The sequence below is a fragment of the Sesamum indicum genome, linkage group LG2 (assembly GCF_026168435.1).
Source record: "Sesamum indicum cultivar Baizhima isolate 11 linkage group LG2, ASM2616843v1, whole genome shotgun sequence".
In the NCBI taxonomy this organism is placed as follows: domain Eukaryota; kingdom Viridiplantae; phylum Streptophyta; class Magnoliopsida; order Lamiales; family Pedaliaceae; genus Sesamum; species Sesamum indicum.
The window spans coordinates 1,789,471-1,810,412 of NC_142658.1; the positions used below are offsets into that span (position 1 = coordinate 1,789,471).

General features: G+C 34.3%; 1 protein-coding gene across 1 annotated transcript; it reads left to right on the forward strand.

Annotated features, from left to right (window-relative positions):
- The first annotated feature begins 1,656 nt into the window (after positions 1-1,656).
- Positions 1,657-17,947, forward strand: LOC148788921 (uncharacterized). The gene is made up of 5 exons (XM_088877516.1): positions 1,657-1,995; positions 14,195-15,151; positions 16,207-16,543; positions 16,699-17,413; positions 17,455-17,947. The coding sequence occupies exons 1-5, from the start codon at positions 1,657-1,659 to the stop codon at positions 17,945-17,947; spliced, it is 2,841 nt and encodes a 946-aa protein (XP_088733642.1).
- Positions 17,948-20,942: the final 2,995 nt, after the last annotated feature.

The window sequence follows — 20,942 nt, forward strand, 5'->3', positions numbered from 1 at the left end:
TATTTACAAAGAAGAGGGTCCTGAGTTCAAACCTAAGTTGTCCTTGACCCCACCTCTATAAGGCCTAAATCCAAGAGGACCTTATAGGCCCACAAGGAAGCTTAGGAGCTTGGAATCCTCAAACCAAAGTAAATGACTATATGATGGCCACGTAGGACTTTTAAAAGCACACCCCCATAGAATCAAATAAGGACAGCTGCCTCTTCGAAGGACACATAGCGCCTCCAGCAGAAATAACGTCTATACCCTAAAAGAACAGACTCCGAGTTGGGGAAGATATCTTTTCAACAACCTCACCGAAAATTGTTTCAAAGCTTGCGAGTCTCCTTCCAACACCCTCAAGGTTAAGGGATCCTTATGTGATTTACTCTACTATTTTTTTACTTCTACTTTGCTCTTCTTTTTTACACTTTCTCAACCATTGTTTCCTTATTGTAGACAAGATAGTGACGAACGCTTGAATTGCGAACAAAGTTAGGGGCAAGAAAGGAACGATCCCCCATAAATGCATTGTTAGAGCTAGCTGAGGTCAAAGGTTCTTTGATTCCAAGAGAAAATACGTCATCCACCTAACTGGTTGACCTTGTGGCCCCTCAGCCTATCGAGATCGAAGCCCTCAATGATGATACTCAGATTGCTACTCGATCCCACGAGTATACCCTGAAAGATCCTTCTGCGTCGAAATCACAGGAGGTTGAAGTTGGGTTTTCTGTTGCTGTTAGGGAACCTAGAAAAGCTAAGAAGAGGAAGAGGAAGAGCAAGAGTCGTAGTAAGCAAAAATGACCGAAAGTTTGAGAGGCTGTTGATCGTGCTGATGAAGGAAAGAACAGGAATATTCTGAAGGAGCCAGGAGTTTGGTTGGAGGCTAGAGAGACCTTGAAATTCCCTAATAATAGGGTCCAGAGATGGTCGGGAGAGGGTCGTCCCCACCTGGGCCATCTCCGGCTCCAGCACAGTCTTGAGGTCGCGTGTCGGCCAAGATCCTAGGAGCTGTACAAGGCTTTCTGTCTTGAAGACTTAGTAGTTCTAGCTCAAACTTTTCATACTCATGTCAAGGAGCATCTTGCTCATTCTCTTGAGTAGGTATAGCTATGTTTCGAGCTCTTTCTTGTTGTATCATTTATCCAGACTCTCATTTCTTTTCATACAACCTTCCAGGCTACTGCCTTTCGACACAATCCCTTCTTGAAATACATCTAAACCAAAATGCCACCGCTCCTGAAAAATTTTATTAAAATAGTATTTTTTTCATAAAATTAAATTATTATTAAAATAAATTAATATCTAAATATTAGTAAAATTCAAACTCATTAAGTATAGGCGCCATTACAACCTACAAATTCGCCAAAAATTAGACTCACGGGCAAATAACACGAAATTTCTAGGTACATTATCATTCAAATTTAAGAAGGGTATTTTAGTCGTTTACAAAGTAAGACTGGAAGGTGGGCATGTGCCACCGTCAAGCCTTGATGAGGGCGCAACAACATGAGATAAATTCGAGAATCAGTACTTATAGAGATATATATATATATATATATATATATATATACATGTACTATTCTCCTCTTACATTTGCTCAAAACAAAAATTACTACAGTTTCATTTAAATCTCTCCTCACCAACATCCAGAATCAGAAGACCGAGCAAACAAAAATGGAGGAGACATCAGAGAGAAAAAAGGTGACAAGATCAAGCGTTGGAGAAACCCTTTTTCTTCATGATCCATGCAACTATTTTCAAGAATTGATACGGGGTGTGCTCAAGTGTTTAGGGTTTGAATCCGGGGCTCAAGATTCTTCTCCAAACGCTGAGGACAACAAGGGTGGTGATGAAACTGGTTACCAAGGCTCTTCTTCATCGATGGAGCAGCCTGCAGATCCGCCCTCGGCTGCCGCTGACCCTCCGGCTGATCCACCGGCGTTGATGGCGAGGGCTAGAAGAAGGCCACGCACCCCACCCATAAGTGGGGGAAGAGGGCCACAGACTAATACTGTGAACCCAAGTTAAATTTTTCAGTACTATCTTAGCTGCTTTTGTTATGCTGTGGAATTCATCTCTTCTCTCTCTTCGTACACACAGTTCTAGACTGGGGTTTGGAAGTTGATATTTGTTTTCTCTGTTTGTTTTCATTTATGTCTATATATGTATGTATGTATGTATATTTGGTGCACGTCTATGATATGTTCTTGATGTCCTTTTCCATCGATCCAGATACTGCATGTGTTCTAGAGGAAGTAAACTCGTACGATACTGTTTCTGAGTAATCTGAGATGAATTGTATTGCTTTAAATTATGAATCTGTAGCATACGCAGTACGATTCAGCTTCTCCTTTATTTATTTTTTTTCTTTTTAGGCCTTTTAGGGCAATGCGATGAGTTGATATTAATTAGGGAAGTCTTAGATTGAATTTAAATTTTATATCTGATTGTATTTCATATCATATATTCGTTAAGCTGTACAAAAATTATGTTATTTATTTAATCTATTTTAAAAAATATTTTTATACACATGCACGTGTATATAAATATATTAAATAAAATAAAAATATAATATAATTTGAGACAGAGAATTCAATTCGGAGAAATTTGGGTGTGAAAGTAAAACTTTTCATGCATGGGGGCAAGTATCACTGAATGTAATATAATATTAAATCATGACTATTTATCATAATAAAATTTAAATAATGATAATAAATAGTCATTGATTACGACTATGCAAATTTGATTAAAATATTTGTCATGACTCACAAACATGACAAAAAAATATTTTCCATGGTGGAAATTAAGACAAACTTTTAGTCATAGACATTAAAAGAATAGGGGCAACAATAATTTTTTTTTTTTTTAGTGTATATGCATATTTCATGTGTAGTTGTATAATATAATAATGAAAAAGAATAATTGACATGACCAATCGAATTTGACTCTTTAATTATTACAAATTTTGTAATCATAAAAATTAAAAGGTTGTAGGGTTAAAATGTTGTCCTACAAAATTGAAAAGGATAAAAATGTCAAATGATGTAAGTTGTGGAATAAATAATGCATTTAAACCTATAGTTTTGTGTAATAATATATACATAGGGATGTCATAGAATTTGTGTTTACCTATATGAAATATTTCGTTTAGTCTATATTTGGGGTGGTTGTCAAAATGTGGGGTAAATTATATTTTTGGTCCCATAAGTGGATCTATTTTCAATTTTGGTCCAACACTCAGGCTAATTCGCACGTTTACGTATGGAATCAAAATTGAAAACAGATCCATTTATGGGACAAAAAATGTAATTTACCCTTATTTTGATTGTATTGGCTAATGGAGAGAGCAGCTGCCGTTATTAATTAGACGTCAATCCCTCAATGGTCCTCAAATTGAAAAAAAAAACACCACATATGGGATTCAATGTGTGAATTGATCTGAATGTGGGACCAAAATTAGAAACAGGTCTACTTATAGGACCAAAAATATAATTTACCCTCAAAATGTGTATAGACTACTCTAAGTGTCTCAGCTATCAAATAGTATAATAAATATCGATCCCATGATAATTTAATGAAATAATTATTATCTAATCTATAACTAATCTCTAATTATCTCGATGATCGAAAATCGAGTGATAAACTACTATCCTATTAGGAGAAATTACTAAAAAGAGTATAGCAAAAGAATTAGTTGGAGAAAATTCAAAAGGTTAGATGATATGTTAAGGCTATAAGTCCACTTAATTAATCCAATGATTTAACATTAACGGATTAATCCAACAAGCAAATATTTTCATAAGCTGAGAATTTTCCGTTTTAATCTGATATACTGTATCAACGTATACTAAACCTATTATTACTACGGAACTAGTGCTGTGTATGCCTACGTATCTTTCGACTCACACCTTGAATTACCCTGTCCATAAAATCCCTTTTACATTTTATTAGCATAACTAATTTAATCTAAGAGGTGATCAAGCTGAAATTATAATAACAAGTACAATAATTGATGCACATTTGAAAATAAAGTAGTAGATTAATCCCAGGCCGCCCTATTATAATATGTTTGCTCAACTATTGAAGAAACCACTTTGCAAGAGAGATTACCTTTTCATTCCCATCCATGGCAATTGGAATCAAATTTTGTCCTTCTACTTTGTGTATAAATGAGTTCCATCTACATTGATGACTTTGCGATAGAATTAGATGTTGAAATAAGTGACCAAAAGTCAATTAGATTGGCAGTTTTGAGAACCATTCAAGCAATATGGTAAGTATTTGCCTTTGGCATATGTTTCTGTTGTGCTTACCATATTACATCAATCACTGGTTTGACGTCACAATAGATGCCCACAGACCACTTTTACAACCGTGTAGCAGTTGGACTGCGCTTTGGATGGCGGTCATGAAATCAATTGGCAAGGGTTGGGTCTAAAATGTTCAAGTTGAGGACCTCGAGATTGGGCATCGAGTGTCCTATAAAGACTTGCATTAAAAGTCGCATTCATTTGAAGATACGTAGATCGTAGATACGTAGACCGTCATCTTTCATCAGTGACGGACATGGGATTGCAATCTTAGTGGGTCGACTGGCTAGGTGTCGAATTGATTGAACTGACTCGCGGAGATCGTCATATGGAACCTTGGAGGCTTGAACAGTATGACTCGAATCTCTGGCTCTGATAGTACGGGAGTAGTTCTCATACTTGAAATATTACGGTAGTCACGTGCATATGATGACTATATCTCGGGTCTATGCGAGAGGTGACTGTGTCACAGACACCATCATCATAAGCCTTATCTAGTTCAGTTGGAGTATGTAGCGAGGACGGTGAGTTCCAAGAAGAGGATCCATCCCCTATCAGTGTATGGCAGAGGTATCTCCGACGCACTTGAAGATGCGTTAATGCTCTATAAATCTGTGCCCACAGTCATTGGTCGAATATGAAAAAGAGATTCCTATGTCGAGCAATTTGGCATAACACGATCTCAAATATTAAACGTAGATGTCTAGTCCAAGATGGGAGCACCCAATTCCATGCCCTAGACTAAGGCCGAGAGACGGTAAACGGAAGGACCGTACTCGTATGGACTCGAGAGCATTAAAGATCACATGGATATTCGCCTAGCCTCTAGTACCATGGCCGTTGTTAGACAGTCATCCATGATAACAGACTTTCTTGATCAAAGGGTTGATCGAGAATTATTAAGAAAATTAGACTTTCTTGATAAAAGTGTTTGACACTAGCCCAAATCTAGTTGAAAGATGAACCTAAGGAATCACACACAAATTACTGATGAGTGACGAAGAATTAATTGTGAATTAATTCTATTAGTAATTGGATTACTTATTAATGAGAGGGATCTATTCGATGGAGGAGCTCAAGAATAAATTAATAGGATTAATTTATATTTGGCTTGCCCTTATTATTTAATAAGTTGGACTTATTAATTAATAAAGGCTTATTGGGCTCATATATTTAATTGGATTAAATATATGATGGGCTTGATTAGGTGGATTTTAATTATATTGGATTTAATTAAAACTAATTGGGCTTTATATTTTATTTTTAATAAAATCGGCCAAAAGCACCCTAAAAATTAAGCTTGTTGGAAAATTCTAGGAAAGAAAATTATTGACTAACAATTATCACTTTCGAAAAGTGCCATGTTAGTCATCCTTTATTTGGTATAAAGAATTTATTACCTTACAGATTGTAGAATGAACCTAGACACATTCTACCACATCCATACAAGGTATATATGTATATTAGTTATTTGGAATAACTAACGAAGAGATAACACATAAAGCAAAAATAATTTCCTACACTAGAGCAAAAATTGGCCACCCCTCTTCTCTCAACACTTGGTGTGTTTTTCTCCATAATTCTTTTCTAAAAAATTGAATTAAAAGGATCCCAAATTTCGGTATGGTGTGGATGCGTTTTAGAGGCATCTACGTTGAAGTCTCATGTGAATGGATCAAATGAAGGAGGTTCGAAATAAATCAAGCAAAGAGGTAATTCTTGATTTAAGATTTTTCAACCTCTCATTTTAATTTTACCATTAGTCCCTTTTAGTTTTATTATTATTATTATTAAATACATCGAACGCCTGAAAACTCCAAAGGTACACCCTTTGGAATCATGGTTTTATTACGTTTTGATTCTAATTCACATATTTTTATTTTACCTCTTCCGCTTGTGCGTTCTCAGGCCGATCCACTCGCATTTTTGTTGCTATCATTTGAACCTTCGATACATGATTTGGACGCCGAGAAGACATATCCTATTACATATGCACTAATTGACTGTTGGAAGGTTTTGTGCTCCCATTCAACAATAGTTCCCTTCATTAATTTTTTGGAGAACTGTCATGAAATTGGGTAATTTTCGAACTAAGCTCTCCCATGCGCCATAAATAATTTTACGGGTCATATTCAAATTGTACCATGTCTTTTGGTATGATATGTCAAACCTTGTATGGTACTTCACAGTTTGAATGACATGCTTCATTCCATATGCGAGGTCGCATTTTACCTGTCCTAAAAGCAAAGAAGCAATATAAGCTCTGTCTAAATTACCATATTCCAGCAACAAATCATTCAGAATACATGTATGGTCCCCCATATTTCGTTATTCTCCAACGTCCAAAATTTAATTTTATTATACCTCGAAACTCCCATCTATACCACATATATGAAAAAATATCAATCAGTCCAATTAATGGTGTATGCTTATACATACATACATATATATATATATACCTGGGTGTGCGCTACTTACAGACCACTTTCCATTGGTTGGCGAACTCTCAACCACAAAATACTCAAGACATGCATGTCTTATCGAGTGATCTTTCACTGCTTCTATCTTTATTTTCTAAAATCATTCCCACATCAAGCCTTCCTTCATTAGTATTATAGAATTTTGTATACTTCAAAGTTGGAACATCAATGGAATTCGCAGGTATCTCCGAGAATATTTGTACAAAAAAGTGGTATAGAGCGATAAAATATTTGCTCAATAATTCTATTTGAGTAGCCGGTTCAGAAGATAATGGCATACCTTGTGCAAATATTTTAGTCATGACATTTATGTCAACATCGTTTTTTTCTCCATCCTTCGGTGGAATTGAAAATTCCATTTCATTTGATTCAGAATCACCGTGTGACAATTTGCAAAACTGTCCACAACGGGGTCTTCTGCATCATCCTCGTATAAAATTTTTAGTTACGTAAGTATATGATTGGGTAGGCTGTGTGTAATGGATTTGGTGCAACGTGGAACCGTGAGCACAACCACCCGAACAGTACGAACAACTGTCCTGGTTATAAGAGATATATTGGATTTTATGCAGGAGGATCAGGTAATAATGTTAAAAACATTCCATATATCTATACAAATATTAAATGCAAATCAATTTGTATTGTTTCATATATATTGTTTATCTGGCAATCATATGGCATGACCTCAGACCGCATATAGCCTATGTAGCTGATTTTACCCCTAGTTGTGGATGTCAATATGTTCGATGATTTTCTATGCCATTATAGAAATGCATCATCCTGAGCGGGTCCTTTGTCGATTTGAGATGAGACAAAATATTCCTAAAATGCCAAATCCTCGGGACATAAGCCTAATCAGATCTCCCCTAAAGCGCGTGCGAAACAGGTTGAGGCTTACAACACATACTATAAATTAGTAGATGGCAGAAACGACATGACATGATTGTGTGTAGATCACCAATTTATAAAGAAAGACATAAAGGACGTGGATATTGGGAATAGTACAACAACATAACATAGTTTTGTTTTGTCGTCTATTAATAGGCGTATGGAAAGTGGGTACCAATCTGGAGATGCATGCATGATGGACATTGTGGTATGTTATATAATATAAAATATATTATTTATATTTTAAGTTATATTAAAATTTATTACTTTCACATATGTCTGGCTCAACAGATACAATCCTTTCGTCTAAGTTCTCAACCTTGATCAACATATATCAAAGGTCTTAATATGTTGCTGGATAGATATGATGCCGCATTACACAATATTTATGAGTTCGCCATGCATTCGAAAGAAAATCTACCACAATACTTCGACCACGTCGCACAGGCAAAGGAGAAAATATAGCCGAATGTCTACTAGTTTAATTGAATGTGATAATGCTGAAGTGGATATAGCTGGTCCATCTACATTGTATACATCTCAAGATTACTATGTGCCTCAACCGCCACAACAACATAATTGATTTCAATTAGCTCCATATATGTCAAGGCATGCAGAATTTTATTAAATTTAGTCCTACTTTGATAATTTTGATTTTTTTTAATAAATTTAGTCTTATATTGACAACTTTTGTCCCCTTCACATTATAGTAGATCTCATTTTTTGTTCTTTAACTATGAGTCGTTAGGACCAAAATTGTTGATACAAAACTAAATTTGCCCAAAGAGGACCAAATGTGATTAAGAGCTTCGTCAAAAAAGAACCGAATGTGTAAATGGAGTAAGTTACAGGACTAAATTGATAATGACGGGAAGTTACTGGACCAAAAATATAATTTTACCTTTTAAAAATTCCGAGATCAAAATTGAGAATCCCATACCAATAGAATCAAAAGTATGAAGGCCCTAAGTTACGTGAAGAAATGTTATTTTCCCATTGATGGGTTAATGTTGACATGAAATTAATTCGTGCAGAGGTGTCATTAACGGCCACAATTTGTGAGAATGGAGAGAATTTTTTTTTTATATTAGTATAGACTAGTTATTATGGCACGCCGTCCCTGGGTGAGTATAATAATAATATTTCATATTTTAAAATATTATGAATAATAAAATATATATAAATCAACAATCATATTTTCAAGAAAAAAAAAAGAAAGAAATAAAGCACAAAAGAAAATCAACTTAAGGATATTATCGGCATAACAATAAAAGTGGTGTTGCAGTGTCATAACTGCTGTTTATGAGAGAAATATTTTTTCTTATGTATTAGTGTAGCCGTTGTGCCACATCATTCCTGCGTATATATAATAAATAAATATTTTATATACTTTAAAATATATTAGAAATAAAAATAAAATATATAAATCAAATACATTACAATAAATATAAACAAGAAGAAAGAAAGAAAGACAAAACTAATTTATCAATTAATGTAAAATTTTTAGAAAGTTAAATATTAGTTATTGTATCAATTGAAAGACATTTTTTGCTTTACAAAAAATTGGCGTAGCGGTTTCATTAACCACAGATTGTGAGTGTGGAAGGCCTTCTTTTAAATATGGAGTATATATATAGATATAAATATTAATATATAAAAAATATATAAGGGTATTTTGGCAATTTAAAAAATTAGTATTGTGGTGTAAGTAACCGCTATTTGTGAGTTAAAAGTGGGACTTTTTTTTTTTTTTTTTTTAGTATAGATATGAGCTGAAGATTACATCTATTAACATCGAAATGAACTTGTGTTTTATTTGGTATTTAGAGTTAAAGGTTTAAAATTTACAATAACAAATTTACTGAAATTATTTAAGGATGTATTTAGATTGACAAATTAGAAATAATAATAATTTTAGATTTATTTGGATAATTTTAACTTCAAAAGATTTTAAATCATCCAATCCTAAATTTGATCCATATTTTGTTGAATATTGATGGATCTCAAATTCCTCTTTATCTGAAATCATTTCTTCAAATTCATCAATCCAAACATAAATGATTTCTCATTAAAGAATATTTAATTTTTTTAACTCCTAATTTGAAATTTATTTTGTGATCTTATGATCAAGGGTTAATCACATTTTTATCATTCGAACTATGATTTTTTCACATTTTGGCTTCTAATTTTTTTATGTTAATTTACAATTTCAATTTTACAAAATTGTGCTGAAAACTGAAACAAATTTCAAATTTTACAATTTGGCATACAAAAACTACAACAAATTTCTAGATTTATATAAAATCTAATTTTTTAAAATCACAAAATCCATCCATAAATAATTAGCAAATTAAACATGGAATTTTCCACAAATAACTATGAAAAACAGAAAGCAATAAACAACATGCTTTGTAGCCAATCTAATTATGTTGAACATGTTTAAAACATATAAAACACATAGATCCATAGTCTTATACACCGATCCGGGCTCTGATGTTACTGAAAGGAAATGGATTGGCCAGGGAATGATTGAGAGCGCGAAAAGGCTAAAAATTAAAAGCAATAGCAGTGTTCAAAGAGTGTATCCTTGAACGTTTATGGACTATCTGTGTATTAAAACGCAAAGGTAACTTATGCATACCAAACTTTTTGCCACACCACAAGGTTGAAGAAGTTTCAAGAAAAATCCTAAGATCAACAAGGACTAACCCTGCAAAATAAAAGATAGCACCTCGAGTTTAAGTTGGTAACAATTTTACTGAAAAAGAATAAAGAGAACTTGAATTGAAGTGAGAATAATGGTAAGAGATGATGATAATCAAGAGAATACAGTTAGAGTAAGTGAGAGTTTGATTATGAAAAATGATATTACCAAATGACTACACAAGGCCTTTATTTATAGGCATGTACAGAGCAAGATACAGGGGTTGTTGCAAAGTACCATACAGCATTGGAAAACCTTTTGAGTTGGCTATCATCCAAAACAAACTGTCTGAGATTTGGACTAAATTTGACTAAGATATGTGAAGCCCTGAATCTTGCCATGTCTGCCTGAAAATTCGAGAGTTGGTTACTTGTGGATTACCCAACTCATTTGTCATTGATTCTTTTTGAACCACCTGGAGATATTCTACAGTGATGTATATAAATGTATTTAGCAAGCTATATGACGTGTCCTCCTAGCTGTAAGGTGATGTGTCTGGCTGAAATGAGCTTGTATCTTAAATCTGCTAGTTCAGAAAGGTAGGAAGTAAGCTCGTGGGCCTTGTCTCCCTACTAATGGGCCAGTTGGGTTGGCATGCTTGGCTTGTTGGCTCGATCTGAAAATTTTAGGGGGCATTAGTAATATAATCTAGGCTATGGAGAAAGGAAAAAACAGAGAGCAATAAATAAAAGAGAATACCTTTTCGATTTTTCACCTCCGATTCGGCAGCACGTGTTGCTCCTCGTTGAATGTTCGTTCATGCAAATTCCAACATAGGAACTCTCCAAAGGCATCCATACCAAATTTATTCTCGTGCTAGCAAGAAACAAATCTTGGAGAGGGACTGAAAAAATTACACTATTGCTTAGTGTATTTTTCAATCTACTAAGTTCTGGACTTGGTTGTAAACCAAGAGCAACAAAAGGGATGAAGAGGGATGGTGTAATGCATGAAATCAGCACTTAGGAGATGCACAAATTGGCAACAAGAGTTTTGAGTGTTGGAAGAGTTGGACGAGTTGGAATGAAGTTGGGAGCAAATCAACTAGGTCACTTCCTTATTTCCACCAACTTTCCATAAACTCTCCTCTTCCCCCAAATTCAAAAATCACCCTCGTAATTAAACCCTAGCAGCCATTTTTACTCTCTAAGTTGACCTAGTAGGCTTGGTGCAATTGCATCGGTCTTGATCTATTATTTTGGGTGGACCTTTTTATAAGAACGATTATTTAATTGAAATTATTTTGTTCAGGTTCTGATCAATATGTATTGAAATTCTGATCTATTTAAAAAAATATAAATAATTCTAGCATACATTCAATAAAATTATGTGCGCGGAAACTACGTGCAACTGTTGATAGTTAACTAAAAAAACAAAACTAAAAAGAGAGAGAGGTCAATGATTCATTAGTAACTTAAATATTTTAAAAATCATAGAAAACCAACAAAAAGTAGATGATGATTATGGTTGAGTTAAATTTAAAAAATATTCAAGTTATGTGGAATTGAATTTAATATAAATTAAATTATATCAATTATAATAGATGAAATTATAAAACAATAACTACATATAATTATGTGATGGATGGAAAGTTTTCTAGCATAAAAGGATATATAGAATCTTTGAAATGAAAATAACTAAGAATATCAGGAAAATAAAAGGATAAAAAAATTGGGAATATGATTATAACTAAAGCAAATGCAAATTATTTTTGACAATGCACATGATTCCAATAGAACGGTTAGTTGAATAAAAGTCAACTATATTTCTTATTTGAAAAAAGTCTATTATCTATCTATCTATTATTATATATATCAACATATACTTGACTATGAATTTAAAATATATTAATATACTATTTAAAATTTAGTACCAAAACTATAGAAGATAAAGTTAGTATTAATTTATTATAGTAAGTAAAAAAAAATAATAACCCCAATATCTTATAAATTATTTTCTCACTGAAATGTTGGAATTATACATTTCTGTCTCATCAATTTTAGTTTTATTAATTATAGATTTCTAATATTTAGTCCTCCATATTTTAAAGTTGGATTAAATGAATTTTTGATCATGTATCTTTTATATTTTGCCGTTTTCGTCCTTTATAATAATTAATAGTTTTGGCATGACATATTATGTTACTAAGACCACATCAACTTATTCATAAGCCACTCCTATATATATATTGACCATTCTTTCAAGATCAAATGCTCACTGTCCGGTGAAGTTTATTTTACCAGTTGATTGTGTGAAGAGTGTTCTCATCTTCTAAGGATAAATAAATTATAAGTATTTATGATTATGTATCATTTAATGAAAAGTGGAAAGTTTATTTTTCAAAAAAAAAATTAATTTGTTTTTTAAGTTTACCGAAATAAAATATTTTGATGATATATTTCATAAGTCATCTGATGCACTTTTTTTATTTCTTTTCTTTTTTGACATTTGCAGGTTTGAATTTCGAGAAGTTGATTTTCAATTTGAAATTTGTACCACTTTTTAATTTTTATGTAACATATTAAACATATTATATTATCAAAATTGTAAATATAGTTAATTCTGTAGAGTGTAGAAGTCACTCGTGGTATTATTTCTTTATCATAGAAAAACCTAACCAACTATCACAAAATTATAGTATGAAACTCCTTAAGATTATTACAGGCCAATATACAACTTGTATAATAAAATAAAAATGAACAGAAATAATCAGATCAACAGTATTGTAGAGAACTAGCCAGATCTAATATCAAGATAAAAGAATACAATCACTGTTGAATTTTGTTTTTAATATTGAAACTCATACATTTGAAAGAGCATTGATGGCCAATTTTTTCAGCATGCTGTTATAGATTTTATTTGGTTGTTTCATGTGGCAATTGAAGGCAATTCATGGATGATTTCAAATGGGTTTTTAAGGCAATTAATGGCTGGTTTTAATTGATTTTTAAGTCATTTTATGGCTGCATTAGTAGGCCATTATTGGCTGCATTAGTGTGAGGAATGACCATGCCTATATAAAGGCCATTCCTCATGGTTGTCAACATACACAAACATTTGATAAATTCCCCTCTTTTCTTGAAGTCTCTCTTGATTTCTCTATAAAATATTTAATAGATTTGAACTTAGTTTTAATAACAAGCTTTTGAGTGTTGTTCGAGGTGTTCTTCGGTATAGTGCTAAAATCGAAAGAACTGTAACCGTCTTATCTTGGGAGAAATTACGTTGCACCCGGTGTACTGCTGATACGGGGCGTATATTTTCTTTAAGGCAACCAGTGATTCTGCGATTCGGTTAAAAATTTACGACTTCAAATTGGAATGAGAATTGTTACGATACAATTCTCGTTGTAAGTTTTTGATTTATATTTCTTGTCGTAAATAGCGTTTCTAATTGCTTTATATTACTTGTACCAACGTGGCTTTAATTGCTTTTGATTTCTCAAATCCGATTGTAATATTTCAAAACGTCGTTTTCATTACTTAAAACCAAATATTTTTCCAACAATCTTGAAGAAAATATACAGGTTTTAAAAAATCGGATTTTGTCGTTGGAACTATTTTGGAAAACGCTATTTTCAAATTCTTTATTTGAAACATTACTTTTAGTTTCCTAAAATACTAAAGATGGCCGAGCCGATTTCTGTTGCGATTCCGATCACACAAAAGGTCGACTTGACCGGTTTACCGAACAAGTTTTCGGGCCAATTTTTCAAACGCTGTCAACAACGAATGAAAATTTGATTAACGATGAAAGGACTTTTGTCAGTGATTCAGGTGATCAGACCTGAACCTACTGATACCTAACCCAAAACTGCTGAGATACCGCAGTGGACAGAAAGGGATCAAATAGGCAGAGGAGCGATTTTGTTAGCCCTGTCAAATACGCTCTTCGATGTCTATTGTTTCGATTCTTACACTGCTAAGTCTCTATGGGGTGTGTTGGACCGGAAATATAATACTGAAGAGCAAGGGCTCGAAAAGTATTCTGTTTCCAAGTTCATGAGGTATCAAATGGTTGAGGACCGGTCTATAGCTGAACAGACTCATGAGATTATCAATCTTGAGCATGCTCTGGCTGATGCTGAGATGAAGCTTCCCGAGAAGTTTCTGGTCATGTCCATAGTGGACAAATTTTCCAAATCTTGGGAAAATTTTGGCATGACACTCAAGCATCAGAAAGGGAGATTGTCTCTGGATGATCTTATGATTGCTATCAACATTAAGGAAGAACATAGAAATCAAACGCACAAGATGCCTGTTGAACAACAACCAAGGGCCAATCTTATAGTGGGGAAACAGAAAGTGAATAAGATTAACTCGAATTCGAAAGCCATCAATAAAAGCAAGGCCTCCAAAAATAAGAAACCAAAAGCAAACAAACCATGCTGGAACTGTGGGCAGGTTGGACACTGGGTCAAGCTTTGTCATAATAAAAAGGCCAAGACTGGGCAGGCAGTTGTCAACATGGTTGTGGGAGGTTCTAGCGGTGCTAGCACCTCAGGAGCAACTGGCGGGTATGTATCTGTACAACCCGAACTCTTAACTATTTATGAACTGTATGATTGGTTGATTGACACTGGAGCAAATGTGCACGTTTATGCTGATAAATCTCTCTTTGTGTCTTATCAGGCTATCAGTGGAAAGACAGTAAGCATGGGGAACTCCAGTACAGCTGAAGTACTTGAGATAGGAAGCGTGGACTTGAAGTTCCCTTCAGGGCGTATTCTGTCGCTAAAAAGAGTTCATCATGTACCCACTGTCAGAAGAAACATTATTAGTGGTTCTGTAATAGTTAGGGAGGGATATGAATTGGCTTTTAAATTTAATAAAGTTGTAATTCAACAATTTGGTATTTTTGTCGGTAAAGGCTATTTAGACGATGGCTTGTTCAAAGTTCGAGTTGATAATAATAAAATTGATGTTTCTGATTCTATTATATTGAATGTTGAATCTTCTACTCTATGGCATAGTAGGTTAGGTCATTTAAATTTCAATTCAATCAAACGAATGATGAATTTGAATTTAATTCCTAGTCAAAATATTGAACGAAATCACAAATGCCAAGTTTGTGTAGAAGCTAAACAAGTTAGGAAACCCTATCAGTCAATTAAAAGGGATTCGGAAATACTTGATTTAGTTCACACTGATACTTGTGAGTTCAATGCAGTTTTGACCAGGGACCACAGATATTTTATCACCTTTATAGCTGATTGCAGTAGATACTGTTATGTGTTTCTCATGAAAATTAAGGATGAAGCCTTAGACAAATTTATTTTGTTTAAAAATGAAGCAGAAACCCAAACTGGTAAGAAACTTAAAAGGCTAAGGTCCGATAGAGGAGGAGAGTATGAGTCGAGTAAGTTCAATGAATATTGTCAAACCTTTGGTATTATTAATGAAGAGACTCCTCTGTATTCCCCTTCGTCTAATGGAATGGCTGAACGAAAGAATAAAATATTAAGATATGATTAACAGTCTCCTACTAACCTCCGGGTTACCAAAGTATTTGTGGGGAGAGGCTTTGAATACGGCTTGCCATATTCTGAATAGAGTCCCTCTGAAACACAATACGAGTACTCCATTCGAGTTGTGGAAAGGTAGGAAACCAAGCCTGAAATACTTTCGAGTGTGGGGGTGCCTAGCAAAAGTGCTGATCCCAGAACACAAACAAAAGAAATTGGGTCCTAAGACTGTTGATGTTGTGTTCTTGGGCTATGTGGAGACAAGTTATGCCTTAAGATTTCTGGTTATTAAATCAGAAATTCCAGGCATTGAGGTCAACACAATAGTCAAATTTCGTGATACTGTATTCCTAGAAGATGTATTTCCTTTAAAAACAGGAATACCTTCAAATATTTCGCTTGATGATTCACTCCACATCTATTCCTGAACATGTGGAAAAGATGTCAAATGTGGGGGTTAGTTCTAGTAGTTCTAATCAGACTCATGAGGAGTCAGATGAACCTAGACGGAGTAAGAGAGCTAGGATTATCAAGGATTTTGGAAGTGATTTTGTCACTTACAACATCGAGGATGATTCAATAACTTTCAAAGATGCTATGGCTTCTTCAGAAGCCAAGGAGTGGAAAGAAGCTGTCAAAAGTGAGATGGACTCAATTGTTTCCAATGGAACATGGGTGCTAGTCGATCTCCCTCCGGGGTGTACTACTATTGGATGTAAGTGGATTTTTAAAAGGAAACTGAAACCTGATGGGACCATAGATAAGTTTAAAGCCAGATTGGTGGCTAAAGGATTTAACAAAAGGAGGGAATAGACTATTTCGATACCTATTCTCCGGTAGCTCGATTCACTACAATTCGGGTGCTTATAGCACTTGCTTCGGTGTATAAACTCCCGATTCACCAGATGGATGTGAAAATAGCCTTCTTGTATGGTGAACTCGAGGAAGAAATTTACATGGATCAGCCTGAGGGGTTTGTAGTTCATGGTAACGAGCATAAAGTTTGTAAACTTGTTAAGTTACTAGATGGACTTAAACAAGTACCCAAACAGTGGCATGAAAAATTTGACAAAACTATTCTTGCGTTCGGCTTCACGGTAAATGAGAATGACAAATATATATACTGCAAGATTAAAGGAGATAAAATGATAATTCTATGCCTGTATGTGGATGATATTCTGTTAATAGGATCATGTCTAGATACTATTACCGAAATCAAGTCATTTTTGAAAAATAAGTTTGAAATGAAGGATATGGGTGAGGCTAATGTGATTCTTGGCATCAAGTTGACTCGGACAACTGATGAAATAGCCATTTCTCAGTCTCATTATGTTGAGAAGATAATTGAGAAATTTGGTTATCAAAACAGTAGAATTGCTAAAACACCATATGATCCTTCTGTAGCTTTATTCAAAAATGAAAGTGGTGTTTCGGTTGCACAGCTAAGGTATTCCCAAATTATTGGGAGCTTACAGTATCTGACAAATGGCACGAGACCAGATATATCTTTTTCTGTCTCTAAGTTGGCTAGATACACTAGTTGTCCTGACAAAACTCATTGGGGTGCTTTGGATAGAGTACTAAGGTACTTAAAAGGCTCGGTGTCACTGGCCATACATTATGTAGATTCGCTGCTGTTCTTGAGGGATATAGTGATGCTAGCTGGATAGCCAAAAACTCCGGGAGTAATGAGTGCTCAAGATATGTTTTTACCTTAGGTGGGGGCGCAGTCTCTTGGAAGTCTGCAAAACAGACTTTGATAACCCGGTCTACGTTTGAAGCCGATTTATGTGCATTAGATACGACTAGTACCGAGGCAGAATGGCTATTTGGGTTGTTATCACAACTTCCCATTGTAAGTCAGCCTCTTTCACCAATTGCTGTGTATTGTGATAGCCAAACCACAGTAGCAAAGGTGAGGAGTCGTAAATACAATCAAAAGACCAAACGACACATCCAAGTTAGACTGAAGTCTATAAGGGCATTAGTGTCAGACAGAGTAATAGGCATTGACTTTGTGGGCACAAAGGACAATGTGGCTGATCCTTTGACGAGAGGATTGAATCTGTCGCAAGTTCATAAGTCCAGATTGGGGATGGGACTGAAAATCCATGAGTGATATATCTACGACGGCAACCCAACCTTTTGAGTGGAGATCCCACAAAAAAGGTTCAATGTGGTATCAACAAGTCGTAAGGGTATGTCTGAGCACCAAATAGACTGATACTTTGTATCTGGAGTCTGTCCCCTGAAATTCTGGAAGGTGCTGCTACTGCAAGTATAGTAAGAGATCATCTCTGAATGGGGTCAAGTCTTATAAGACGAGATGCTAGCAGTGCATCTCTAGAGATGCCCAACTAAGTGAATGTCGTTTGGCCGCAGCTAAGGAATTGGGTTATTCCTGAAAGCATTCATGAACAGGATCAGGACACATGGCCTAAGTGTCAACCCTAAAGATCAACACAAAGCTGGTGGCTTGTTGTTACTGACAGACGTTGTCACACTCATAGGCTTAAATTCAAGGCTTAGTTCCATTTAACCTGGTGATAACTGACGTCAGATAACTTAGACAGTGGTTCAAACCGGAAGGTACCATTGTTGAAAGCAAGTCATAGAAACTTGAGTTCAAATCTATGAGTTTGAGGGGGATTGTTGAATTTTGTTTTTAATATTGAAACTCATACATTTGAAAGAGCATTGATGGCCAATTTTTTCAGCATGCTGTTACAGATTTTATTTGGTTGTTTCATGTGGCAATTGAAGGCAATTCATGGCTGATTTCAAATGGGTTTTTAAGGCAATTAATGGCTGGTTTCAATTGGTTTTTAAGTCATTTTATGGCTGCATTAGTAGGCCATTATTGACTGCATTAGTGTGAAGAATGGCTATGCCTATATAAAGGCCATTCCTCATGCTTGTCAAAACACACAAACATTTGATCAATTCCCCTCTTTTCTTGAAGTCTCTCTTGGTTTCTCTGTAAAATATTTTATAGATTTGAACTTAGTTTTAGTAACAAGCTTTTGAGTGTTGTTCGAGGTGTTCTTCGGTATAGTGCTAAAACCGAAAGAACTGTAACCGTCTTATCCTAGGAGAAATTACGTTGCACCCGGTGCACTGCTGATACGGGGCGTATATTTTCTTCAAGACAAGCAGTGATTCTGCGATTCAGTTAAAAATTTACGACTTCAAATTGGACTGAGAATTGTTACGATACAATTCTCGTTGTAAGTTTTCGATTTAAATTTTTTTGTTGTAAATAGCGTTTCTAATTGTTTTATATTACTTGTTCCAACGTGGCTTTAATTGCTTTTGATTTCTCAAATCCGATTGTAATATTTCAAAAAGCCGTTTTCATTACTTGAAACCAAATATTTTTCCAACAGTCACAAGGCACCGCTTCCACAATAAACCAACCCACAGTAACTCCACAAACCAAGAACATGACCTCAACTCTAATCACTAAGATCTAGAACATGACCTCAACTCTGATCACTAAGATCTCTGTATCACATGGTCATGAAGACCCCAACTTAAATATTTCACAAAAAACTTGGTCAATGATAAAGAGATGAACGTCTTAATCTGTATTATCGACCGAAAGGAAGAACCCCCTATTTAATGGGGTGGAAACAGTGGTAGAGAAAGGAAAGCGTGGCTTTCCTAAAACCATTAAGTTGGTTTAGGAAAACAACCATGGCTGCTGGAGAAGGAAAGGAAAAGAAATCACAGGAAGATTTGGGAGAAAGAGGAAGAGAGTACGCAGTCGGCGCAGGGAGAAAGACAAGAGAGAAAATGAGAGTTAGGGTTAGGGTTGTGATATAAGTAGGTAGATAGGTCGGGTTGGGTTACCGTGTCGGTAGTGGCCTGCCAAGTGGGCCGGACAAGTGGGCTACCAAGTGGGCCTTTTAATTAAGTCATTGGGCTACAAAATATAACAAATTCTTTAATAATCTTTCATTTAATTTATGTAAATCTATTTTACTTCAATTTATTTTTTTGTTGACTTTCAAATACTTTAAAATAATTATAGAAAATTATTTTAGTCATAATTAATTAAAAAAAAATATTTGTATAGTCCTTTAAGTTTGTCTGCTATTAATTTTAGTCTTTTAAATTTAACCGTTTTAGTTTTAGTCCGATAACTATAAAAATTGCTTAATTTTAGTCCTTTGACCCAATTTCGGATAATTTTACCCTTATACAGCTTTTCAAGAGCAAGTCATGTATATCCATTCATTTTGCATCTTGTAGCTAATGCTTGCCTAGAATGGTATAAGAGTTTAGATTATTGAAAAATTATTTGTTTATATATTACACTTAGAGCATTAGGATGGACTATTAGCCTTTATCATTAAAAGGACAAAAGAGTTATAAATTAGGCTAAAGAACCAAATTTATGAAAAATTGATAAAAAAAATGGACTAAATCTAATATTACTAAAGATAAAGGGCCAAAAAGAATTCAAACTAAAATTATAGGAGGAAACTTTTTTTTTCCCATAATTAACTTGTGCATAGCACATGTAGCAAACTAGTTGAAGAAGACTAAAGGGCATCTCCACATGTTCCAATCCTAAGTAGTTAGAAATTACTATGTTACATGTCATCAATATACGGAAGTAGTAGTACAAATACCCTTTTAGGTTCATTAGAAAATGGAGCATGAAAAAGTCTTGAAAGAGTTTGTACTTGAGATTGTTCAATCATGTTGGGTTATCTCCTAAGTAATAAAATTACAATTGAAGTCGACATCAATTATTATTATTATTTTTTATTTTTTGTTGATATCAACATATGTTAAAAATTAATTATTAATTACATTCTACACGAGTCGAGTACGTAGGTGGATAAAATTATTTTTTTTGTTAATCAAAATTTAGGCGACAAATTGCCTTTTTTTTTTGTTCTGAACTTTTAAATAAATAATTTATTAAATCATTCAATATATTATCAATTCAAATTATTAAATATATTGAAACAAAAACAAAAAACAACAAATTAATTATGATAAAAATAGATATAAGCCCACGTTGGCGGAGTCGAACTTTGAGAGATGGGTGCATTTAACTTGCGATTTCAAAAATGTTGAAAGTAGTACATGGGCTACAACGG